General features: G+C 47.2%; 1 protein-coding gene and 1 long non-coding RNA gene across 7 annotated transcripts in view; both read left to right on the top strand.

Annotated features, from left to right (window-relative positions):
• LOC118369450 (AT-rich interactive domain-containing protein 4B-like) overlaps positions 1–24,676 on the top strand; it is a 262,365-nt gene that overhangs the window by 208,557 nt on the left and 29,132 nt on the right. For 4 of the 6 annotated variants that reach the window (XM_052496727.1, XM_052496726.1, XM_052496707.1 and 1 more), the window contains exons 17-20: positions 4,439–4,648; positions 10,215–10,299; positions 10,466–10,697; positions 14,388–15,803. In XM_052496727.1, the coding sequence (XP_052352687.1) occupies positions 4,439–4,648; positions 10,215–10,299; positions 10,466–10,697; positions 14,388–15,803 (1,943 nt within the window). The remainder of the gene's footprint in view (positions 1–4,438; positions 4,649–10,214; positions 10,300–10,465; positions 10,698–14,387; positions 15,804–24,676) is intronic. The other 2 variants (XM_052496717.1, XM_052496725.1) reach the window with 2 other exon arrangements.
• On the top strand, positions 7,435–10,087 carry LOC127915922 (uncharacterized). Its single transcript, XR_008092950.1, has 3 exons — positions 7,435–9,506; positions 9,679–9,764; positions 10,066–10,087. It is a non-coding gene; the product is annotated as an uncharacterized LOC127915922 (long non-coding RNA).

Genomic DNA, 24,676 nt, shown 5'->3' with positions numbered 1-24,676 from the left:
GGAGGCAATGGGGTTATTTAGTAGTAGTGGCTTTGTGGCTAGGGGGTTAATTAGTAGCAATGGCTTGGAGGCTCGGGGTTATTTAGTAGTAGTGGCTTGGAGGGTGAGGAGCCTAATATGTTTATTTAATAGTAGTGTCTTGGAGTCCAGGGGATTTATTTAGTAATAGTTACTTGGAGGCTAGGGGGGTTATTTAGTAGTAGTGGCTTGGAGGCTAGGGGGGCTATTTAGTAGTAGTGGCTTGGAGGCTGGGGGGTTACTTAGTAGTAGTGGCTTTGTGGCTAGGGGGTTATTTAGTAGTAGTGGCTTTGTGGCTAGGGGGGTTATTTGTAGTAGTGGCTTGGTGACTCGGGGGGTTATTTAGTAGTAGTGGCTTGGAGCCAATGGGGTTATTTAGTAGTAGTGGCTTGGAGGCTAGGGGGGTTATTTAGTAGTAGTGGCTTGGAGGCTAGGGTGGTTATTTAGTAGTAATGGCTTGGAGACTAGATGGGGTGTTATTTAGTAGTTGTGGCTTGGAGGCAATGGGGTTATTTAGTAGTAGTGGCTTGGAGGCTGGGGAGGTTATTTAGGAGTAGTGGCTTGGAGGCTAGGGGGGTTATTTAGTAGTAGTGGCTTGGAGGCAATGGGGTTATTTAGTAGTAGTGGCTTGGAGGCAATGGGGTTATTTAGTAGTACTAGCTTGGAGTCAATGGGGTTATTTAGTAGTAGTGGCTTGGAGGCAATGGGGTTATTTAGTAGTAGTGGCTTGGAGGCAATGGGGTTATTTAGTAGTAGTGTCTTGGAGGCAATGGGGTTATTTAGTAGTAGTGGCTTGGAGGCTAGGGGGGTTATTTAGTAGTAGTGGCTTGGAGGCTAGGGGGGTTATTTAGTAGTAGTGGCTTGGAGGCTAGGGGGGGTATTTAGTAGTAGTGGCTTGGAGGCAATGGGGTTATTTAGTAGTAGTGGCTTGGAGGCTAGGGGGGTTAGTTAGTAGTAGTGGCTTGGAGGCTAGGGGGCTATTTAGTAGTAGTGGCTTGGAGGCAATGGGGTTATTTAGTAGTAGTGGCTTGAAGGATTGGGGGTTATTTCGTTGTAGTGAATTGGAGGCTAGGGGGGTTATTTAGTAGTAGTGGCTTGGTTGTTGAGGAGGCTAGGGGGTTATTTAGTAGTAGTGACTTGGAGGCTAGGGGGTTATTTCATAATAGTGGCTTGGAGGCTAGGGGGTATTTAGTAGTAGTGGCTTGGAGGCTAGGGGGAGGGGTATTTAGTAGTAGTGGCTTGGGGGCAATGGGGTTATTTAGTAGTAGTGGCTTTGTGGCTAGGGGGGCTAATTAGTAGCAATGGCTTGGAGGCTCGGGGGGTTATTTAGTAGTAGTGGCTTGGAGGGTGAGGAGCCTAATATGTTTATTTAATAGTAGTGTCTTGGAGGCTAGGGGATTTATTTAGTAGTAGTGGCTTGGAAGCTAGGGGGGCTATTTAGGAGTAGTGGCTTGGAGGCTGGGGGGTTACTTAGTAGTAGTGGCTTTGTGGCTAGGGGGGTTATTTAGTAGTAGTGGCTTTGTGGCTAGGGGGGTTATTTGTAGTAGTGGCTTGGTGACTCGGGGGGTTATTTAGTAGTAGTGGCTTGGAGCCAATGGGGTTATTTAGTAGTAGTGGCTTGGAGGCTGGGGAGGTTATTTAGTAGTAGTGGCTTGGAGGCTAGGGGGGTTATTTAGTAGTAGTGGCTTGGAGGCTAGGGGGGTTATTTAGTAGTAATGGCTTGGAGACTAGATGGGGTGTTATTTAGTAGTTGTGGCTTGGAGGCAATGGGGTTATTTAGTAGTAGTGGCTTGGAGGCAGGGGAGGTTATTTAGGAGTAGTGGCTTGGAGGCTAGGGGGGTTATTTAGTAGTAGTGGCTTGGAGGCAATGGGGTTATTTAGTAGTAGTGGCTTGGAGGCAATGGGGTTATTTAGTAGTACTAGCTTGGAGGCAATGGGGTTATTTAGTAGTAGTGGCTTGGGGGGTTATTTAGTAGTAGTGGCTTGGAGGCTAGGGGGGTTATTTAGTAGTAGTGGCTTGGAGGCTAGGGGGGTTATTTAGTAGTAGTGTCTTGGAGGCAATGGGGTTATTTAGTAGTAGTGGCTTGGAGGCTAGGGGGGTTATTTAGTAGTAGTGGCTTGGAAGCTAGGAGGGTTATGTAGTAGTAGTGGCTTGGAGGCAATGGGGTTATTTAGTAGTAGTGGCTTGGAGGCAATGGGGTTATTTAGTAGTAGTGGCTTGGAGGCTGAGGAGGCTAGCGGGGTTATTTAGTAGTAGTGGCTTGGAGGCAATGGGGTTATTTAGTAGTAGTGAATTGGAGGCTCAGGGGGTTATTTAGTAGTAGTGGCTTGGAGGCGAGGGGGGTTATTTAGTAGTAGTGGCTTGGAGGCAATGGGATTATTTAGTAGTAGTGGCTTGGTTGTTGAGGAGGCTCGGGGGGTTATTTCGTAGTAGTGGCTTGGAGGCTTGGGGGGGTTATTTAGTAGTAGTGGTTTTGTGGCTAGGGGGGTATTTAGTAGTAGTGGCTTGGAGGCTAAGGGGGTTATTTAGTAGTTGTGGCTTGGAGGCAATGGGGTTATTTAGTAGTTGTGGCTTGGAGGCAATGGGGTTATTTAGTAGTAGTGGCTTGGAGGCTGGGGGTTATTTTGTAGTAGTGGTTTTGTGGCTGGGGGGTATTTAGTAGTAGTGGCTTGGAGGCTAAGGGGGTTATTTAGTAGTTGTGGCTTGGAGGCAATGGGGTTATTTAGTAGTAGTGGCTTGGAGGCTGGGGGGTTACTTAGTAGTAGTGGCTTTGTGGCTAGGGGGGTTACTTAGTAGTAGTGGCTTTGTGGCTAGGGGGGTTATTTAGTAGTAGTGGCTTTGTGGCTAGGGGGGGTATTTAGTAGTAGTGGCTTGGAGGCTGGGGGGTTATTTAGTAGTAGTGGCTTGGAGGCTAGGGGGGTTATTTAGTAGTAGTGGCTTGGAGGCTAGGGGGCTATTTAGTAGTAGTGGCTTGGAGGCAATGGGGTTATTTAGTAGTAGTGGCTTGAAGGATTGGGGGTTATTTCGTTGTAGTGAATTGGAGGCTAGGGGGGTTATTTAGTAGTAGTGGCTTGGTTGTTGAGGAGGCTAGGGGGGTTATTTAGTAGTAGTGGCTTGGAGTCTAGGGGGTTATTTCGTAATAGTGGCTTGGAGGCAAGGGGGTGGTATTTAGTAGTAGTGGCTTGGAGGCTAGGGGGGTGGGTATTTAGTAGTAGTGGCTTGGAGGCAATGGGGTTATTTAGTAGTAGTGGCTTTGTGGCTAGGGTGGTTAATTAGTAGCAATGGCTTGGAGGCTCGGGGGGTTATTTAGTAGTAGTGGCTTGGAGGGTGAGGAGCCTAATATGTTTATTTAATAGTAGTGTCTTGGAGGCTAGGGGATTTATTTAGTAATAGTTGCTTGGAGGCTAGGGGGGTTATTTAGTAGTAGTGGCTTGGAGGCTGTGGGGGGTTATTTAGTAGTAGTGGCTTGGAGGCTAGGGGGGTTACTTAGTAGTAGTGTTTTGGAGGCTAGGGGGGTTATTTAGTAGTAGTGGCTTGGAGGTTGAGGAGGCTAGGGGGGTTATTTAGTAGTAGTGGCTTGGAGGTTGAGGAGGCTAGGGGGTTATTTAGTAGTAGTGGCTTGGAGGTTGAGGAGGCTAGGGGGGTTATTTAGTAGTATGTGCTTGGAGCCTAGGGGGGTTATTTAGTAGTAGTGTTTTGGAGGCTAGGGGGGTTATTTAGTAGTAGTGGCTTGGAGGCTAGGGGGTTACTTAGTAGTAGTGTTTTGGAGGCTAGGGGGGTTATTTAGTAGTAGTGGCTTGGAGGTTGAGGAGGCTAGGGGGGTTATTTAGTAGTAGTGGCTTGGAGGCTGTGGGGGTTTTTAGTAGTAGTGGCTTGGAGGCTAGGGGGTTACTTAGTAGTAGTGTTTTGGAGGCTAGGGGGGTTATTTAGTAGTAGTGGCTTGGAGGTTGAGGAGGCTAGGGGGGTTATTTAGTAGTAGTGGCTTGGAGGTTGAGGAGGCTAGGGGGGTTATTTAGTAGTAGTGGCTTGGAGGTTGAGGAGGCTAGGGGGGTTATTTAGTAGTAGTGGCTTGGAGGTTGAGGAGGCTAGGGGGTTATTTAGTAGTAGTGGCTTGGAGGTTGAGGAGGCTAGGGGGTTATTTAGTAGTAGTGGCTTGGAGGTTGAGGAGCCTAGGGGGGTTATTTAGTAGTATGTGCTTGGAGCCTAGGGGGGTTATTTAGTAGTTGTGTGTTGTTGTTTTTTTAGTAGTAGTGGCTTGGAGGTTGGCGGTTGTCCCAGGCCAATGGTGGGTTTGGCCTACCTAGTGGCAGGTAGTGAGAGTGGGGTTTGGGTGGGTTTGTGGTTGTGGTTGTGGTGCATTATGGGAAGCCTAGGACCAGGAAGTGAACAGGAAGCTGAACTGTGTTTCATTGATTTCAGGGATGAGAGCTGCAGTCAGGAGGGCGATGGTGGTGATGAGGATCTGGGGGAGGAAGGGGAGGAGTTTGAGTGTTACCCCCCGGGGATGAAGGTGCAGGTGAGGTATGGGCGCGGTCGCAGCCTGAAGACGTACCAGGCCACTGTGAAAGAGGCTGACGTGGAGGGGGGAGAGGTGCTCTACCTGGTTCACTACTGTGGCTGGAACGTCAGGTAAGATTAGCAGGACACACAGCCCTGGGGAATATGACCTTTCACCTCAATATATCTATCACCTGACCCCTACTAGTTTTGTGGATATGAATATATATTAGTGGAGAGGTGTGGCTGAAACGGCAGGTAAGATTAGCAGGACACACAGCCCTGGGGAATATGACCTTTCACCTTCCTCGCCACCACTAGTATTACTATATTATTTACCCTCCTCAAATAGACCCAGCTGTAAATATAAAGAGATTACCTTTTAAATGGAGACAACATGTAGCAACAACATGGATATTCCTTCCTCTCTGTGTTGAAACAAGCTCACATATATTATATTTATATATCATTGATTATTTCTTACCATCAGCTATAGATAATGTAATGTTCCCTCTGTGACACGACGAATGAATTATCATTGATTATATCTTACCATCAGCTATAGATAATGTAATGTTCTCTCTGTGACACGACAAATGAATTATCATTGATTATATCTTACCATCAGCTATAGATAATGTAATGTTCTCTCTGTGACAGGACAAATGAATTATCATTGATTATATCTTACCATCAGCTATAGATAATGTAATGTTCTCTCTGTGTCAGGACTAATTAATTATCATTGATTATATCTTACCATCAGCTATAGATAATGTAATGTTCTCTCTGTGTCAGGACTAATTAATTATCATTGATTATATCTTACCATCAGCTATAGATAATGTAATGGTTTTTCTGTGTCAGGACTAATTCATTATCATTGATTATTTCTTACCATCAGCTATAGATAATGTAATGTTCTCTCTGTGTCAGGACTAATTAATTATCATTGATTATATCTTACCATCAGCTATAGATAATGTAATGTTCTCTCTGTGTCAGGACTAATGAATTATCATTGATTATTTCTTACCATCAGCTATAGATAATGTAATGTTCTCTCTGTGTCAGGACTAATGAATTATCATTGATTATTTCTTACCATCAGCTATAGATAATGTAATGTTCTCTCTGTGACACGACGAATGAATTATCATTGATTATATCTTACCATCAGCTATAGATAATGTAATGGTTTTTCTGTGTCAGGACTAATTAATTATCATTGATTATTTCTTACCATCAGCTATAGATAATGTAATGTTTTTTCTGTGTCAGGACTAATTAATTATCATTGATTATTTCTTACCATCAGCTATAGATAATGTAATGGTTTTTCTGTGTCAGGACTAATTAATTATCAATGATTATATCTTACCATCAGCTATAGATAATGTAATGGTTTTTCTGTGTCAGGACTAATTAATTATCATTGATTATTTCTTACCATCAGCTATAGATAATGTAATGGTTTTTCTGTGTCAGGACTAATTAATTATCAATGATTATATCTTACCATCAGCTATAGATAATGTAATGTTTTTTCTGTGTCAGGACTAATTAATTATCAATGATTATATCTTACCATCAGCTATAGATAATGTAATGGTTTTTCTGTGTCAGGACTAATTAATTATCATTGCACTGTGGACATCTAGTGGTTAACGTTGAGAATTGGGGCAATCTAGTGGTTAACGTTGAGAATTGGGGCAATCTAATGGTTAACGTTGAGAATTGGGGCAATCTAGTGGTTAACGTTGAGAATTGGGGCAATCTAATGGTTAACGTTGAGAATTGGGGCAATCTAATGGTTAACGTTGAGAATTGGGGCAATCTAATGGTTAACGTTGAGAATTGGGGCAATCTAATGGTTAACGTTGAGAATTGGGGCGGTAATCGGTAATGACTTTGGTTTGTTGACGTTCCCATTGTCATCTAGAGACGGGCTGAGTTTGACCATAAAACGAAGCTCTTTCACAGAGCCTTGTCATTTGAAGAATAGAGCTATTTTATGAAGTCCTAAGCCACTTTAAAATGCCATTTAATCCTCATTCACGTTATAGGGCCAAACCTACCCAAGCCAAGCTGAGAAACTGAGCTTGCCTGGTTAAACATCCACCATAATTGCTGGAACCATACTGGAAAAGACCAAAAGCAGAAGGGTACGGTTCGGGTGGGCCCTATCGTGTGAATCTGGTATTAAAGTGCTGCTATACTCACCTCTCCCTCTCTCCCCCCTGGGCCAGAGACAGGGTAATAAATACACTGTCACTATGTAGAAGTAGAGTTGGCATACATAAGACAGACAAAATAGTGAAGAGCTTTTCACAGTGAGACCAATGTAGGGACGTCTTACTGTTGTTTTGTGGTTGAATTCCACATGTTGTTGAGCAGAGGTTCGTTTCTCTGCGTTACTGTGTCTTGACATTGGAAGACTTTTCATTCCTTTCTGTAGATCCAAGTAGACGACCTTTGGGTAGTTAAACGTTCTGTAAATAATTTCTATGGTTGTTGGTATAGTATAGTAGCATAGTGTTGACTTATCTTAAGGTTGTTTTGTTCCATAATTATAATGTGGATTTTTGTCTTCATTAAGGCTGTCTTATTCCATGTAATACTTTTCATTTATCTTAATTATGGTTGTTTATATAATTATGGGGCGGCAGCGTAGCCTAGTGGTTAGAGGGGAGGGGCGGCAGGTAGCCTAGTGGTTAGAGTGGAGGGGCGGCAGGTAGCCTAGTGGTTAGAGGGGAGGGGCGGCAGGTAGCCTAGTGGTTAGAGGGGAGGGGCGGCAGGTAGCCTAGTGGTTAGAGGGGAGGGGCGGCAGGTAGCCTAGTGGTTAGAGGGGAGGGCGGCAGGTAGCCTAGTGGTTAGAGGGGAGGGCGGCAGGTAGCCTAGTGGTTAGAGGGGAGGGGCGGCAGGTAGCCTAGTGGTTAGAGGGGAGGGGCGGCAGGTAGCCTAGTGGTTAGAGGGGAGGGGCGGCAGGTAGCCTAGTGGTTAGAGGGGAGGGGCGGCAGGTAGCCTAGTGGTTAGAGCGTTGGACCAGTAACCGAAAGGTTGCAAGATCAAATCCCCGAGCTGACAAGGTAAAAATCTGCCGTTCTGCCCCTGAACAAGGCAGTGTTCCTAGGCCGTCATTGAAAATAAGAATTTGTTCTTAACTGACTTGCCTAGTTAAATAAAGATTAAATAAATAAAAAATATGTTGATATACAGTACCAGTCAAAAGTTTGGACACAGCTGGATTCCTGGATTTTTCACTATTTTCTATATTGTAGAATAATAGTGAAGACATCAAAACTATGAAATAACATATATGGAACCATGTAGTAACCAAAAAAATGTTAATCAAAATATATTTTAGATTCTTCAAAGTAACCACCCTTTGCCTTGATGACAGCTTTGCACACTCTTGGCATTATCTCAACCAGCTTCACCTGGAATGCTTTTCCATCAGTCTTGAAGGAGTTCCCACATATGCTGAGCACTTGTTGGCTGCTGTTCTTTCACTCCGCGGTCTAACTCATTCCAAACCATCTCAATTGGGTTGAGGTCGGGTGATTGTGGAGGCCAGGTCATCTGATGCAGCACTCCAGCACTCACCTACTTGGTCAAAAATCCCTTACACAGCCTGGAGGTGTGTTGGGTCATTGTGCTGTTGAAAAAGAAATGATAGTCCCACTAAGCCCAAACCATATGGGATGGCGTATCGCTGCAGAATGCTGTGGAGGCCATGCTGGTTAGTCTGCCTTGAATTCTAAATAAATCACTGACAGTGTCACCAGCAAAGCACCCCCACACCATCACACCTCCTCCTCCATGCTTCACGGTGGGAAATACACATGCGGAGATCTGTTAACCTACTCTGCGTCTCACAAAGACACGGCGGTTTGGAACCAAAAATCTCATATTTGGACTCATCAGACCAAAAGACAGATTTCCACCGGTCTAATGCCCATTGCTCGTGTTTCTTGGCCGAAGCCAGTCTCATCTTCTTATTGGTGTCGTTTAGTAGTGGTTTCTTGCCAGCATTTCAACCATGAAGGCCTGATTTTTTAAAAAGTATTTTATTTGACCTTTTTAACAAGGCAAGTCAGTTAAGAACAACTTCTTATTTACAATGACGGCCTACCCTGGCCAAACCCTAAGTCGTACGACACTGGGCCAATTGTGAGCCGCACTATGGGACTCCCAATTATAGCCGGTTGTGATACAGCCTGGAATAGAACCAGGGTCTGTAGTGACACCTCTAGCACTGAGACTGCTGCGCCACTCGGGGGTCTCCTCTGAACAGTTTACGTTGAGATGTGTCTGTCACTTGAACTCTGAAACATTTATTTTGGCAGCAATTTCTGAGGCTGTTAACTCTAATGAACTTATCCTCTGCAACAGAGGTAACTCTGGGTCTCCTTTCCTGTGGTGGTCCTCATGAGAGCCAGTTAACTCTCTAATGAACTTATCCTCTGCAGCAGAGGTAACTCTGGGTCTTCCTTTCCTGTGGCGGTCCTCATGAGAGCCAGTTAACTCTCTAATGAACTGATCCTCTGCAGCAGAGGTAACTCTGGGTCTCCTTTCCTGTGGTGGTCCTCATGAGAGCCAGTTAACTCTCTAATGAACTTATCCTCTGCAGCAGAGGTAACTCTGGGTCTTCCTTTCCTGTGGCGGTCCTCATGAGAGCCAGTTAACTCTCTAATGAACTGATCCTCTGCAGCAGAGGTAACTCTGGGTCTTCCTTTCCTGTGGCGGTCCTCATGAGAGCCAGTTTCATCATAGCGCTTGATGGTTTTTGCGACTGCATTTGAAGAAACTTTCAAAGTTGTCATTATCCGTATTGACTGACCTTCATGTCTTAAAGTAATGATGGACTGTCATTTCTCTTTGCTTATTTGAGCTGCTCTTGCCATAATATGGACTTGGTCTTTTACCAAATAGGGAATCCCATAGGTAGTGCACTACTTTAGACCAGGGCCCATAGGGAATCCCATAGGTAGTGCACTACTTTTGACCAGGGCCCATAGGGAATCCCATAGGTAGTGCACTACTTTTGACCAGGGCCCATAGGGAAGCCCATAGGTAGTGCACTACTTTAGACCAGGGCCCATAGGGAATCCCATAGGTAGTGCACTACTTTTAACCAGGGCCAATAGGGAATCCCATAGGTAGTGCACTACTTTAGACCAGGGCCCATAGGGAATCCCATAGGTAGTGCACTACTTTAGACCAGGGTCAATAGGGAATCCCATAGGTAGTGCACTACTTTTGACCAGGGCCAATAGGGAATCCCATAGGTAGTGCACTACTTTTGACCAGGGCCAATAGGGAATCCCATAGGTAGTGCACTACTTTAGACCAGGGTCAATAGGGAATCCCATAGGTAGTGCACTACTTTAGACCAGGGCTAATAGGGAATCCCATAGGTAGTGCACTATATTTGACCAGGGTCAATAGGGAATCCCATAGGTAGTGCACTACTTTAGACCAGGGCCAATAGGGAATCCCATAGGTAGTACACTACTTTTGACCAGGGCCAATAGGGAATCCCATAGGTAGTACACTACTTTTGACCAGGGCCCATATTGAATCCCATAGGGCTCTGGTCATAAGTAGTGCACTATAAAGGGAATAGGGTGCCATTTGGGTCATAGGTTTTATAACTGACCTTTGATTGACTCTCTGTCTCTGTCTCTCCCGTTAGATATGATGAGTGGGTCAAAGCTGACAAGATTGTCCGTCCGGCCAATAAGAATGTTCAGAAGATCAAGCACCGCAAGAAGATAAAGGTAGGAGAAATAAATGTTGTTGCTTTTTATTCTATTTTGCATATTAGGCATTTCAAATGAATATACAGAATAAACAGTTGTTTCTGTCTATGAAGATGACATGAGTTTACCACAAGATGCACAACATTACTCTGGAGTCCTTAACATGGTCTTCCTGCCCTCCCAGAACAAAGCGGAGAGAGAGCGCAACCGCCTGGAGCAACTGAACGAGGACCTGGGGAGTCCGTCCCCCAACAGACTACGTGTCCCCCGCCCCTCCTCCAAATCCCTCGGCCCCTGCTCTGCCCATGAGCGCCATGTCTTCTCCAAGATGGAGGATGGTGAGAACCAAAGGACTCTGACTCTGCAGTCTCCAGTCAAGTCTATTGAAATCACTTCTATCCTCAATGGCCTGCAAGGTAGTCACTGCTCTACCTGGCGTTGTACTCTAACAGTATACAGGTGGTCACTGCTCTACCTGGCGTTGTACTCTAACAGTATAGAGGCAGTCACTGCTCTACCTGGCGTTGTACTCTAACAGTATAGAGGTAGTCACTGCTCTACCTGGCGTTGTACTCTAACAGTATAGAGGTAGTCACTGCTCTACCTGGCATTGTACTCTAACAGTATAGAGGTAGTCACTGCTCTACCTGGCGTTGTACTCTAACAGTATAGAGGTAGTCACTGCTCTACCTGGCGTTGTACTCTAACAGTATAGAGGTAGTCACTGCTCTACCTGGCGTTGTACTCTAACAGTATACAGGTAGTCACTGCTCTACCTGGCGTTGTACTCTAACAGTATAGAGGTAGTCACTGCTCTACCTGGCGTTGTACTCTAACAGTATAGAGGTAGTCACTGCTCTACCTGGCGTTGTACTCTAACAGTATAGAGGTAGTCACTGCTCTACCTGGCGTTGTACTCTAACAGTATACAGGTAGTCACTGCTCTACCTGGCGTTGTACTCTAACAGTATACAGGTAGTCACTGCTCTACCTGGCGTTGTACTCTAACAGTATAGAGGTAGTCACTGCTCTACCTGGCGTTGTACTCTAACAGTATAGAGGTAGTCACTGCTCTACCTGGCGTTGTACTCTAACAGTATAGAGGTAGTCACTGCTCTACCTGGCGTTGTACTCTAACAGTATACAGGTAGTCACTGCTCTACCTGGCGTTGTACTCTAACAGTATACAGGTAGTCACTGCTCTACCTGGCGTTGTACTCTAACAGTATACAGGTAGTCACTGCTCTACCTGGCGTTGTACTCTAACAGTATACAGGTGGTCACTGCTCTACCTGGCGTTGTACTCTAACAGTATAGAGGTAGTCACTGCTCTACCTGGCGTTGTACTCTAACAGTATAGAGGTAGTCACTGCTCTACCTGGCGTTGTACTCTAACAGTATAGAGGTAGTCACTGCTCTACCTGGCGTTGTACTCTAACAGTATAGAGGTAGTCACTGCTCTACCTGCGTTGTACTCTAACAGTATAGAAGTAGTCACTGCTCTACCTGGCGTTGTACTCTAACAGTATACAGGTAGTCACTGCTCTACCTGGCGTTGTACTCTAACAGTATAGAGGTAGTCACTGCTCTACCTGGCGTTGTACTCTAACAGTATAGAGGTAGTCACTGCTCTACCTGGCGTTGTACTCTAACAGTATAGAGGTAGTCACTGCTCTACCTGGCGTTGTACTCTAACAGTATAGAGGTAGTCACTGCTCTACCTGGCGTTGTACTCTAACAGTATAGAGGTAGTCACTGCTCTACCTGGCGTTGTACTCTAACAGTATAGAGGTAGTCACTGCTCTACCTGGCGTTGTACTCTAACAGTATACAGGTAGTCACTGCTCTACCTGGCATTGTACTCTAACAGTATAGAGGTAGTCACTGCTCTACCTGGCGTTGTACTCTAACAGTATACAGGTAGTCACTGCTCTACCTGGCGTTGTACTCTAACAGTATAGAGGTGGTCACTGCTCTACCTGGCATTGTACTCTAACAGTATAGAGGTAGTCACTGCTCTACCTGGCGTTGTACTCTAACAGTATAGAGGTAGTCACTGCTCTACCTGGCGTTGTACTCTAACAGTATAGAGGTAGTCACTGCTCTACCTGGCGTTGTACTCTAACAGTATAGAGGTAGTCACTGCTCTACCTGGCGTTGTACTCTAACAGTATAGAGGTAGTCACTGCTCTACCTGGCGTTGTACTCTAACAGTATAGAGGTAGTCACTGCTCTACCTGGCGTTGTACTCTAACAGTATACAGGTAGTCACTGCTCTACCTGGCGTTGTACTCTAACAGTATAGAGGTAGTCACTGCTCTACCTGGCGTTGTACTCTAACAGTATAGAGGTAGTCACTGCTCTACCTGGCGTTGTACTCTAACAGTATAGAGGTAGTCACTGCTCTACCTGGCGTTGTACTCTAACAGTATAGAGGTAGTCACTGCTCTACCTGGCGTTGTACTCTAACAGTATAGAGGTAGTCACTGCTCTACCTGGCGTTGTACTCTAACAGTATAGAGGTAGTCACTGCTCTACCTGGCGTTGTACTCTAACAGTATACAGGTAGTCACTGCTCTACCTGGCGTTGTACTCTAACAGTATAGAGGTAGTCACTGCTCTACCTGGCGTTGTACTCTAACAGTATACAGGTGGTCACTTCTCTACCTGGCGTTGTACTCTAACAGTATACAGGTGGTCACTGCTCTACCTGGCATTGTACTCTAACAGTATAGAGGTAGTCACTGCTCTACCTGGCGTTGTACTCTAACAGTATAGAGGTAGTCACTGCTCTACCTGGTGTTGTACTCTAATAGTATAGAGGTAGTCACTGCTCTACCTGGCGTTGTACTCTAACAGTATACAGGTGGTCACTGCTCTACCTGGCGTTGTACTCTAACAGTATAGAGGTAGTCACTGCTCTACCTGGCGTTGTACTCTAACAGTATACAGGTAGTCACTGCTCTACCTGGCGTTGTACTCTAACAGTATAGAGGTAGTCACTGCTCTACCTGGCGTTGTACTGTAACAGTATACAGGTAGTCATTGCTCTACCTGGCGTTGTACTCTAACAGTATAGAGGTAGTCACTGCTCTACCTGGCGTTGTACTCTAACAGTATAGAGGTAGTCACTGCTCTACCTGGCGTTGTACTCTAACAGTATAGAGGTAGTCACTGCTCTACCTGGCGTTGTACTCTAACAGTATAGAGGTAGTCACTGCTCTACCTGGCGTTGTACTCTAACAGTATAGAGGTAGTCACTGCTCTACCTGGTGTTGTACTCTAACAGTATAGAGGTGGTCACTGCTCTACCTGGCGTTGTACTCTAACAGTATAGAGGTGGTCACTGCTCTACCTGGCGTTGTACTCTAACAGTATAGAGGTAGTCACTGCTCTACCTGGTGTTGTACTCTAACAGTATAGAGGTAGTCACTGCTCTACCTGGCGTTGTACTCTAACAGTATAGAGGTGGTCACTGCTCTACCTGGCGTTGTACTCTAACAGTATAGAGGTAGTCACTGCTCTACCTGGTGTTGTACTCTAACAGTATAGAGGTAGTCACTGCTCTACCTGGCGTTGTACTCTAACAGTATAGAGGTAGTCACTGCTCTACCTGGTGTTGTACTCTACCAGTATAGAGGTAGTCACTGCTCTACCTGGCGTTGTACTCTAAGTATACAGGTAGTCACTGCTCTACCTGGCGTTGTACTCTACCAGTATAGAGGTAGTCACTGCTCTACCTGGCGTTGTACTCTAACAGTATAGAGGTAGTCACTGCTCTACCTGGCGTTGTACTCTAAGTATACAGGTATAATGGATAGGATATGTCATTCAACTTACATTTTGTTTCATGACTTTGACTATTGAACAAGTTAGCAAATTTTAAGCCACATTTTGTACTCAATGTTATGCTTTTTGAGTGTTGAACAATTAACTTTTTTAGTTTTAGTAGTTTTAGAGTTCAGGAGATTGTATTTCACTCCATAGAACTATTCTACATTGATTGGGAGTGCTGTTGTGTTTCCTAAGCCATTGTAGTGGAAGTTTGTGTGGTGCCAAAATCGTTGTCAAGGTACTAAAATGTTGTTTTTCTTTTCTTCCTTCAGCCTCAGAGAGTTCAACAGACGAGTCTGATCAGGATGGTGGGCGTGAGGACGACGATGACCATCCAGGTTCAGGGGGTCGCGGCAGTCTCAGGAAGGGGGGTCCCCTCAAACCCCTTCACGCCTTAGACCACTGGGAGGGTACCGCCTCTACCGATGTCCCCAAACCACCATTGGTCACAGGGAAGAGCCAACAACCAATCAGCGTCGAGACCCCGGAGTCTGGGAAGCGGCGTAGCCAACTAGAATTTGAGGCTGAGAGGGAGGGGCCAGGTAGCTCCGCCTGCAGGAAGAGGAAGTCAGAAGGAGTGGCAGGGGAACAACAGACCTCTAAAGGACCCCCGTCCAAAACCAAGCTCCCAACCAGGAGCACCAGGAGCGCAGACTGGCTGCCGGGAAGCTCCAACAGGAGGGCCCAGGAGAGAACAGGAGGTCTAGGGGAAGACAGAGGAGGAGCAGGAGGTTCCTCTAGCAGCAGCTCAGATGACGGAGGTGCAACTCCCACTGAGCCCCACCAGGCCGATGGAGACCGACCCAGCTCCCGTCCCAAACCTTCCCCCTCTAAGAAGTACAACGGCATGAAGGACAAGGGTGGCACCGGTGGTGGAGGCGGCGCCCGCCCTGCGGGATTCTGGGAGATCCCTGAGAAGAGGGCTAAGATGGCATCCAGCAGTGTGGAGGAGAGGGAGAGAGAGAGAGCGAGACTGGCGGGTGGCAGTCGTACCAAGGGCCAGAAGGATGTGTGGTCCAGTATTCAGGCCCAGTGGCCCAAGAAGACCCTGAAGGAGCTGTTCTCTGACTCCGACACAGAGGCTGCTAACTCCCCTCCTCCGCCTGGACCGGCCCAGTCCTCATCATCATGCCACGAGGAGAGGGAGAGCAGGGGGGAGCGGGATGGGGACGAGGCAGGAGTTGGAGGCCCGGAGAGGGAGAGCAGGGGGGAGCGGGACGGGGAGGGAGACGAGGCAGGAGGAAGAGGCCCGGAGAGGGAGATTAGGGGGGAGCGGGGCGGAGAGGGAGACGAGGCAGGAGGAGGCCCGGAGAGGGAGGACCATGACCTCTCAGAGGAGAACCAGGGGCAGGAGAAGAGGAGGAGTGAGCAGGAGTTCCCCTCCAGTGGATCTAACTCAGTTCTCAACACCCCTCCCACCACCCCAGAGTCCCCATCCATGGGACATAGCAGTAGTGGGGCCATGGCGCAAGGGGCTGGAACTGGCTCTAACCGGACTCAGCCCTCCTGTCCTCCCCTGTCTGTAACCCCTGCTCTGGGTACAACGCCCTCCTCTGACCCCTTGGCTCCGGGGCGCCCCAACACCCTGGCAGAGGAAGGTGGTTGTGGTCGCAGTGAGACAGACAGCAGTACAGTGGAGGTGGAAAGTCTAGGAGGGGAGCTGCAGGACCAGGACTTACCCCCCCCAGGTAAGACAAGCCAAATGGTTGCTGGCATCAGTGTTCTAGATACCGTCACCAGCCGTTGTGCCCTTGAGCAAGACACTTAACCTGCTCACAGGGCACTACACTAGTAGCTGCCCACTACTCCAGCCTTTCCCACATGCATGTGTATTTGTGTGTACAGTGCCTGCAGAACTTATTCATACCCCCTTGATTTAGTTTTATTTCATTCATGCTTTCAGTCGACGAGATTGAATTCTGCATTTAGACTGCTTAAAAACACAGAGGATACCACATTCAATTAAACAAGTTCTAACCGGCCTACCAACTGGTGCAGCATCGCAGTGCTAGAGGCGTCACTACAGACCCGGGTTCTATCCCGGAATCATTGTTGTATCACAACCGGCCGTGATCGGGAGTCCCATAGGGCGGCGCACAATTGGCCCAGCGTCGTCCGGGTTAGGGGAGGGTTTGTCCGGGGGGCTTTACTTGGCTCATCGCGCTCTGGCGACTCCTTGTGGCGGGCCGGGCGCCTCCAGGCTGACTTAGTCATCAGTTGAACGTTGTTTCCTCTGACACGTTGGTGCGGCTGGCTTCTGGGTTAAGCTGGCGGGTGTTAAAAGCTTGGTTTGCCGGGTCATGTTTCGGGGGACTCATGACTCAACCTTCACCTCCCGAGGCCGTTGGGGAGTTGCAGCGATGAGACAAGATCAAAATTGGGGAGAAAAATGGGGTAAAATACAAAAGCGAATGAACAAGTCCGATGGCAGAGTGGCTATGGTCGGCTCTTTCTGTATATTTGTTCTTATATTGATGCTGGACAGTTGGCTCTGTTTGCAGAGGACTCTGCCAGTACTGTCTCCTCTTCTCTGTGGTAGTAGATCATGTAGAGGGTCCAGTACTGTCCGTGACTGTCTCTGTTTTGTGTTATTATCTTGCTTGGCCTTTTCTGTACGCTTTCCAGTGCTGCTTCCTGTTTCTTTGTGCAGCAGCACACTTTTGTCCTGACTTCACTTTCATAAATCTGATGACTGTTATTTATCTAATCAACTAACTAGGTTTAATTGTTACCCAATTAAATCATGTAACAATTAACTCATTAGGATTTGGGGCACCACGAGAGCAGTTATTTAGAGTTACCATCTCCCCAATTAAACTCTAAAGGTCTTGACCTTTCACATCCATAAACAGTCAGCAGTCATCATAACCTCGTATCATATCATGTCGTAACCTTGCATCGGCAAAAACCTGAGCCTTAATTATGATTCAGTACTACACACATTGGTTTACTTATTTATTTACGAGCTAACTAAATGGTAACACAGAATAATCATACACAATACATGAGTACATGAGAAATACATAATACATGAGAAGTAGGTCCCTAGCGGACTGACAACAATATGTCTGCTTGTTATGAAAGACATGGCGAGACAGAGGGACAGAGACACTTAACGTTGCTACATTTAGAAAATACCCTCACTTACATTTTACACACAAACTGCCGTCCGGTTGGAGAAAATCCTTAGTTTCTCTCGGTGGACCGGGTCTTCTTAGAAAATGTGTTGGGCCTTTTTGCTGCACGCTCTTAAGGTTTGATTGTCCAAAAGGGGACCCCACCCATCTTCTACTGTTGTTCTCCTCTGCTGTCGTCCGGTATCCGGTAACTTGTCAAGTAGTCCTGAACAGAACTACAGAGTTTATTCTCCTTCCATTCGCTCTGGAAGATGCTTCTTTGAAGATAGGCTAGCCAGCCGTGTCGATGGTTCCCCAGTGGGGTGATGAGAGTAATAGAATACGATGGTTTGAGCAGAATGGTCCCACTTAAATTTGCTTTTCTAGATACTTTACTTAGGATCAGCCGTACCAGTGATTGTCCGTGAGGTGACTTTATCGTCTCTACCTCGCATTGAGATTCACAGTTCAAACCACTTTGAACGTGAGCTGTACTTCTCTCTGGTGTAATATGTTCATTCTTAAACCATCATTTTATACAATTGGCTCAAAAGGGCGGTTCCGACAGACTGACACGCTCTCTGACCTCACTCAAGGGGGAGGTGACTACTTACTTGTACAAAGTTATAGAAACAATTTCCTCTTATAGTTTCTAAAATCATATCCCTCTCTTAACCAAAACACTTTCATAATTTTTCATATAGCATGCACAACGTAGAGGATGTAGTGTTACAGTATTTCCTCTATAACATTGTTAATGGCATCACAAAATAACAAACAAACTGACATCAGTGTTCCTTTAGGTCGCCTCTGTTCCAGCATTCGCTTTACAGCGTGTTAAGAGTTTCGGCGGGGAAAATCTTTCAAACAAAGGCAAATTCCTCTGGTGAATTTGGAGAGGGAGAGAGCTGAACGTTCTTGTCCTTGATTTACAACTGCCATTATCCCGGCATGGTCGGATGAGAGTGGTATAGACGTCATCAGTGGGAAGGCTGTTTCTTGCCATCACAGTTAGGAAGTGGAGATGCCTTGAACTATTTTTCAATGCCTGGTTAATGGATGGCCCCCACTGAGTTAGTGGTCAGGTTGTTCCAGTTGGAACCAGCTCCACTAATACTAAGCTGAACTATTTTTCAATGCCTGGTTAATGGATGGCCCCCACTGAGTTAGTGGTCAGGTTGTTCCAGTTGGAACCAACTCCACTAATACTAAGCTGAACTATTTTCCAATGCCTGGTTAATGGATGGCCCCCACTGAGTTAGTGGTCAGGTTGTTCCAGTTGGAACCAGCTCCACTAATACTAAGCTGAACTATTTTTCAATGCCTGGTTAATGGATGGCCCCCACTGAGTTAGTGGTCAGGTTGTTCCAGTTGGAACCAACTCCACTAATACTAAGCTGAACTATGTTTCAATGCCTGGTTAATGGATGGCCCCCACTGAGTTAGTGGTCAGGTTGTTCCAGTTGGAACCAGCTCCACTAATACTAAGCTGAACTATTTTTCAATGCCTGGTTAATGGATGGCCCCCACTGAGTTAGTGGTCAGGTTGTTCCAGTTGGAACCAGCTCCACTAATACTAAGCTGAACTATTTTTCAATGCCTGGTTAATGGATGGCCCCCACTGAGTTAGTTGTCCAAGTGGAAGCCAGGGTATTTGGTTTCAACTGGAGCAGCCTGACCACCCAATATTAGTGGAGTTGGTTCCAACTGTAACAACCTGACCACCCAATATTAGTGGAGCTGGTTCCAACTGGAACAACCTGACCACCCAGTATTAGTGGAGTTGGTTCCAACTGTAACAACCTGACCACCCAATATTAGTGGAGCTGGTTCCAACTGGAACAACCTGACCACCCAGTATTAGTAGAGTTGGTTCCAACTGGAACAACCTGACCACCCAGTATTAGTGGAGCTGATTTCAACTGGAACAGCCTGACCACCCAGTATTAGTGGAGCTGGTTCCAACTGGAACAGCCTGACCACCCAGTATTAGTGGAGCTGATTCCAGCTGGAACAGCCTGACCACCCAGTATTAGTGGAGCTGATTCCAACTGGAACAGCCTGACCACCCAGTATTAGCGGAGCTGGTTCCAACTGAAACAGCCTGACCACCCAGTATTAGTGGAGCTGATTCCAACTTACACAGCCTGACCACCCAGTATTAGCGGAGCTGGTTCCAACTGGAACAGCCTGACCACCCAGTATTAGCGGAGCTGGTTCCAACTGAAACAGCCTGACCACCCAGTATTAGTGGAGCTGATTCCAACTTACACAGCCTGACCACCCAGTATTAGCGGAGCTGGTTCCAACTGGAACAGCCTGACCACCCAGTATTAGCGGAGCTGGTTCCAACTGAAACAGCCTGACCACCCAGTATTAGTGGAGCTGGTTCCAACTGGAACAGCCTGACCACCCAGTATTAGCGGAGCTGGTTCCAACTGGAACAGCCTGACCACCCAGTATTAGTGGAGCTGATTCCAACTGACACAGCCTGACCACCCAGTATTAGTGGAGCTGATTTCAACTGGAACAGCCTGTGTTTATGTCCCATCAAATTAAGGAATATATTTTGCAAGATTTTAAGAATATATATTTTAAAGTAGTGTCCTTTTAAAAAATAATAATACTTTGCCTTGGACCATTTTGTATTGGTACAAATATAGCTTAGTATTAGTGGAGCTGGTTCCAACTGGAACAGCCTGACCACCCAGTATTAGTGGAGCTGGTTCCAACTGGAACAGCCTGACCACCCAGTTTTAGTGGAGCTGGTTCCAACTGGAACAGCCTGACCACCCAGTATTAGTGGAGCTGGTTCCAACTGGAACAGCCTGACCACCCAGTATTAGTGGAGCTGGTTCCAACTGGAACAGCCTGACCACCCAGTATTAGTGGAGCTGGTTCCAACTGGAACAGCCTGACCACCCAGTATTAGTGGAGCTGGTTCCAACTGGAACAGCCTGACCACCCAGTATTAGTGGAGCTGGTTCCAACTGGAACAGCCTGACCACCCAGTATTAGTGGAGCTGGTTCCAACTGGAACAGCCTGACCACCCAGTATTAGTGGAGCTGGTTCCAACTGGAACAGCCTGACCACCCAGTATTAGTGGAGCTGGTTCCAACTGGAACAGCCTGACCACCCAGTATTAGTGGAGCTGGTTCCAACTGGAACAGCCTGACCACCCAGTATTAGTGGAGCTGGTTCCAACTGGAACAGCCTGACCACCCAGTATTAGTGGAGCTGGTTCCAACTGGAACAGCCTGACCACCCAGTATTAGTAGAGCTGATTCCAGCTGGAACAGCCTGACCACCCAGTATTAGTGGAGCTGGTTCCAACTGGAACAGCCTGACCACCCAGTATTAGTGGAGCTGGTTCCAACTGGAACAGCCTGACCACCCAGTATTAGTGGAGCTGGTTCCAACTGGAACAGCCTGACCACCCAGTATTAGTGGAGCTGATTCCAACTGGAACAGCCTGACCACCCAGTAGTAGTGGAGCTGGTTCCAACTGGAACAGCCTGACCACCCAGTATTAGTGGAGCTGGTTCCAACTGGAACAGCCTGACCACCCAGTATTAGTGGAGCTGGTTCCAACTGGAACAGCCTGACCACCCAGTATTAGTGGAGCTGATTCCAACTGACACAGCCTGACCACCCAGTATTAGTGGAGCTGTTTCCAACTGGAACAGCCTGACCACCCAGTATTAGTGGAGCTGGTTCCAACTGGAACAGCCTGACCACCCAGTATTAGTGGAGCTGGTTCCAACTGGAACAGCCTGACCACCCAGTATTAGTGGAGCTGATTCCAACTGACACAGCCTGACCACCCAGTATTAGTGGAGCTGGTTCCAACTGGAACAGCCTGACCACCCAGTATTAGTGGAGCTGGTTCCAACTGGAACAGCCTGACCACCCAGTATTAGTGGAGCTGGTTCCAACTGGAACAGCCTGACCACCCAGTATTAGTGGAGCTGGTTCCAACTGGAACAGCCTGACCACCCAGTATTAGTGGAGCTGGTTCCAACTGGAACAGCCTGACCACCCAGTATTAGCGGAGCTGGTTCCAACTGGAACAGCCTGACCACCCAGTATTAGCGGAGCTGGTTCCAACTGGAACAGCCTGACCACCCAGTATTAGCGGAGCTGGTTCCAACTGGAACAGCCTGACCACCCAGTATTAGCGGAGCTGGTTCCAACTGGAACAGCCTGACCACCCAGTATTAGTGGAGCTGGTTCCAACTGGAACAGCCTGACCACCCAGTATTAGTGGAGCTGGTTCCAACTGGAACAGCCTGACCACCCAGTATTAGTGGAGCTGGTTCCAACTGGAACAGCCTGACCACCCAGTATTAGTGGAGCTGGTTCCAACTGGAACAGCCTGACCACCCAGTATTAGTGGAGCTGGTTCCAACTGGAACAGCCTGACCACCCAGTATTAGTGGAGCTGGTTCCAACTGGAACAGCCTGACCACCCAGTATTAGCGGAGCTGGTTCCAACTGGAACAGCCTGACCACCCAGTATTAGTGGAGCTGGTTCCAACTGGAACAGCCTGACCACCCAGTATTAGTGGAGCTGGTTCCAACTGGAACAGCCTGACCACCCAGTATTAGCGGAGCTGGTTCCAACTGGAACAGCCTGACCACCCAGTATTAGTGGAGCTGGTTCCAACTGGAACAGCCTGACCACCCAGTATTAGTGGAGCTGATTCCAACTGACACAGCCTGACCACCCAGTATTAGTGGAGCTGTTTCCAACTGGAACAGCCTGACCACCCAGTATTAGTGGAGCTGGTTCCAACTGGAACAGCCTGACCACCCAGTATTAGTGGAGCTGGTTCCAACTGGAACAGCCTGACCACCCAGTATTAGTGGAGCTGGTTCCAACTGGAACAGCCTGACCACCCAGTATTAGCGGAGCTGGTTCCAACTGGAACAGCCTGACCACCCAGTATTAGCGGAGCTGGTTCCAACTGGAACAGCCTGACCACCCAGTATTAGCGGAGCTGGTTCCAACTGGAACAGCCTGACCACCCAGTATTAGTGGAGCTGGTTCCAACTGGAACAGCCTGACCACCCAGTATTAGTGGAGCTGGTTCCAACTGGAACAGCCTGACCACCCAGTATTAGTGGAGCTGGTTCCAACTGGAACAGCCTGACCACCCAGTATTAGTGGAGCTGGTTCCAACTGGAACAGCCTGACCACCCAGTATTAGTGGAGCTGGTTCCAACTGGAACAGCCTGACCACCCAGTATTAGTGGAGCTGGTTCCAACTGGAACAGCCTGACCACCCAGTATTAGTGGAGCTGGTTCCAACTGGAATATCCTGACCACCCAGTATTAGCGGAGCTGGTTCCAACTGGAACAGCCTGACCACCCAGTATTAGTGGAGCTGGTTCCAACTGGAACAGCCTGACCACCCAGTATTCCACACCGTCAATCTGTATCTTCTTCCAGGGGATTTTCATAGACCAAGCTCTTTGTTGATGATGTCTCTCCAATCTTCTGGAATCTTCTTTCGGAGTTCTTGAATTTAATTTGTCTAGAAGTAATCTTTGCCCATCAGATTTGTTTTTTTTCTCCATTTCTCAGTCCCCCCACCTGTCAAATATGTTTTGCCTTTTCTTTGGTGGCCGCTTTTAGTTGTTCCTTCAGCGATGGCTGATTTTAAAATGTGTGTGGGCATACTTACGTCAAGGACCGTTTGTATGTTGATGTTGAAGATATCCAACTTGTCATCCAATTTTCTCTGCATGGTAGACAGCTGACCAGCCTGTGATCGTCAGACACCACTCTAGGGCCTCCGTTCTCTCTTGAGACACCGTCGCCCTGCTCTGGATTCCATTTCCTTCCGCTTTGCTCGGTTCACTGATGGTCACCTGATCCCAGCAGGGCCAATACAGTAGGGGAGATGTAGTAGGTGTTGAGGTCTGTTCTGATCAGATCCATCATGGAGTCTCCATGTAGTAGGTGTTGAGGTCTGTTCTGATCAGAACCATCATGGAGTCTCCATGTAGTAGGTGTTGAGGTCTGTTCTGATCAGAACCATCATGGAGTCTCCATGTAGTAGGTGTTGAGGTCTGTTCTGATCAGATCCATCATGGAGTCTCCATGCAGTAGGTGTTGAGGTCTGTTCTGATCAGATCCATCATGGAGTCTCCATGTAGTAGGTGTTGAGGTCTGTTCTGATCAGATCCATCATGGAGTCTCCATGTAGTAGGTGTTGAGGTCTGTTCTGATCAGATCCATCATGGAGTCTCCATGTAGTAGGTGTTGAGGTCTGTTCTGATCAGATCCATCATAAAGTCTCCATGTAGTAGGTGTTGAGGTCTGTTCTGATCCATCATGGAGTCTCCATGTAGTAGGTGTTGAGGTCTGTTCTGATCAGATCCCTCATGGAGTCTCCATGTAGTAGGTGTTGAGGTCTGTTCTGATCAGATCCATCATGGAGTCTCCATGTAGTAGGTGTTGAGGTCTGTTCTGATCAGATCCATCATAAAGTCTCCATGTAGTAGGTGTTGAGGTCTGTTCTGATCAGATCCATCATGGAGTCTCCATGTAGTAGGTGTTGAGGTCTGTTCTGATCAGATCCATCATGGAGTCTCCATGTAGTAGGTGTTGAGGTCTGTTCTGATCAGAACCATCATGGAGTCTCCATGTAGTAGGTGTTGAGGTCTGTTCTGATCAGAACCATCATGGAGTCTCCATGTAGTAGGTGTTGAGGTCTGTTCTGATCAGAACCATCATGGAGTCTCCATGTAGTAGGTGTTGAGGTCTGTTCTGATCAGATCCATCATGGAGTCTCCATGTAGTAGGTGTTGAGGTCTGTTCTGATCAGAACCATCATGGAGTCTCCATGCAGTAGGTGTTGAGGTCTGTTCTGATCAGAACCATCATGGAGTCTCCATGCAGTAGGTGTTGAGGTCTGTTCTGATCAGATCCATCATGGAGTCTCCATGCAGTAGGTGTTGAGGTCTGTTCTGATCAGATCCATCATGGAGTCTCCATGTAGTAGGTGTTGAGGTCTGTTCTGATCAGATCCATCATGGAGTCTCCATGCAGTAGGTGTTGAGGTCTGTTCTGATCAGATCCATCATGGAGTCTCCATGTAGTAGGTGTTGAGGTCTGTTCTGATCAGATCCATCATGGAGTCTCCATGTAGTAGGTGTTGAGGTCTGTTCTGATCAGATCCATCATGGAGTCTCCATGTAGTAGGTGTTGAGGTCTGTTCTGATCAGATCCATCATGGAGTCTCCATGTAGTAGGTGTTGAGGTCTGTTCTGATCAGATCCATCATGGAGTCTCCATGTAGTAGGTGTTGAGGTCTGTTCTGATCAGATCCATCATGGAGTCTCCATGCAGTAGGTGTTGAGGTCTGTTCTGATCAGATCCATCATGGAGTCTCCATGCAGTAGGTGTTGAGGTCTGTTCTGATCAGATCCATCATGG

The sequence above is a fragment of the Oncorhynchus keta genome, chromosome 3 (assembly GCF_023373465.1).
Source record: "Oncorhynchus keta strain PuntledgeMale-10-30-2019 chromosome 3, Oket_V2, whole genome shotgun sequence".
Classification (NCBI taxonomy): Eukaryota; Metazoa; Chordata; class Actinopteri; order Salmoniformes; family Salmonidae; genus Oncorhynchus; species Oncorhynchus keta.
This window is presented reverse-complemented; position numbering and strand designations above follow the sequence as displayed.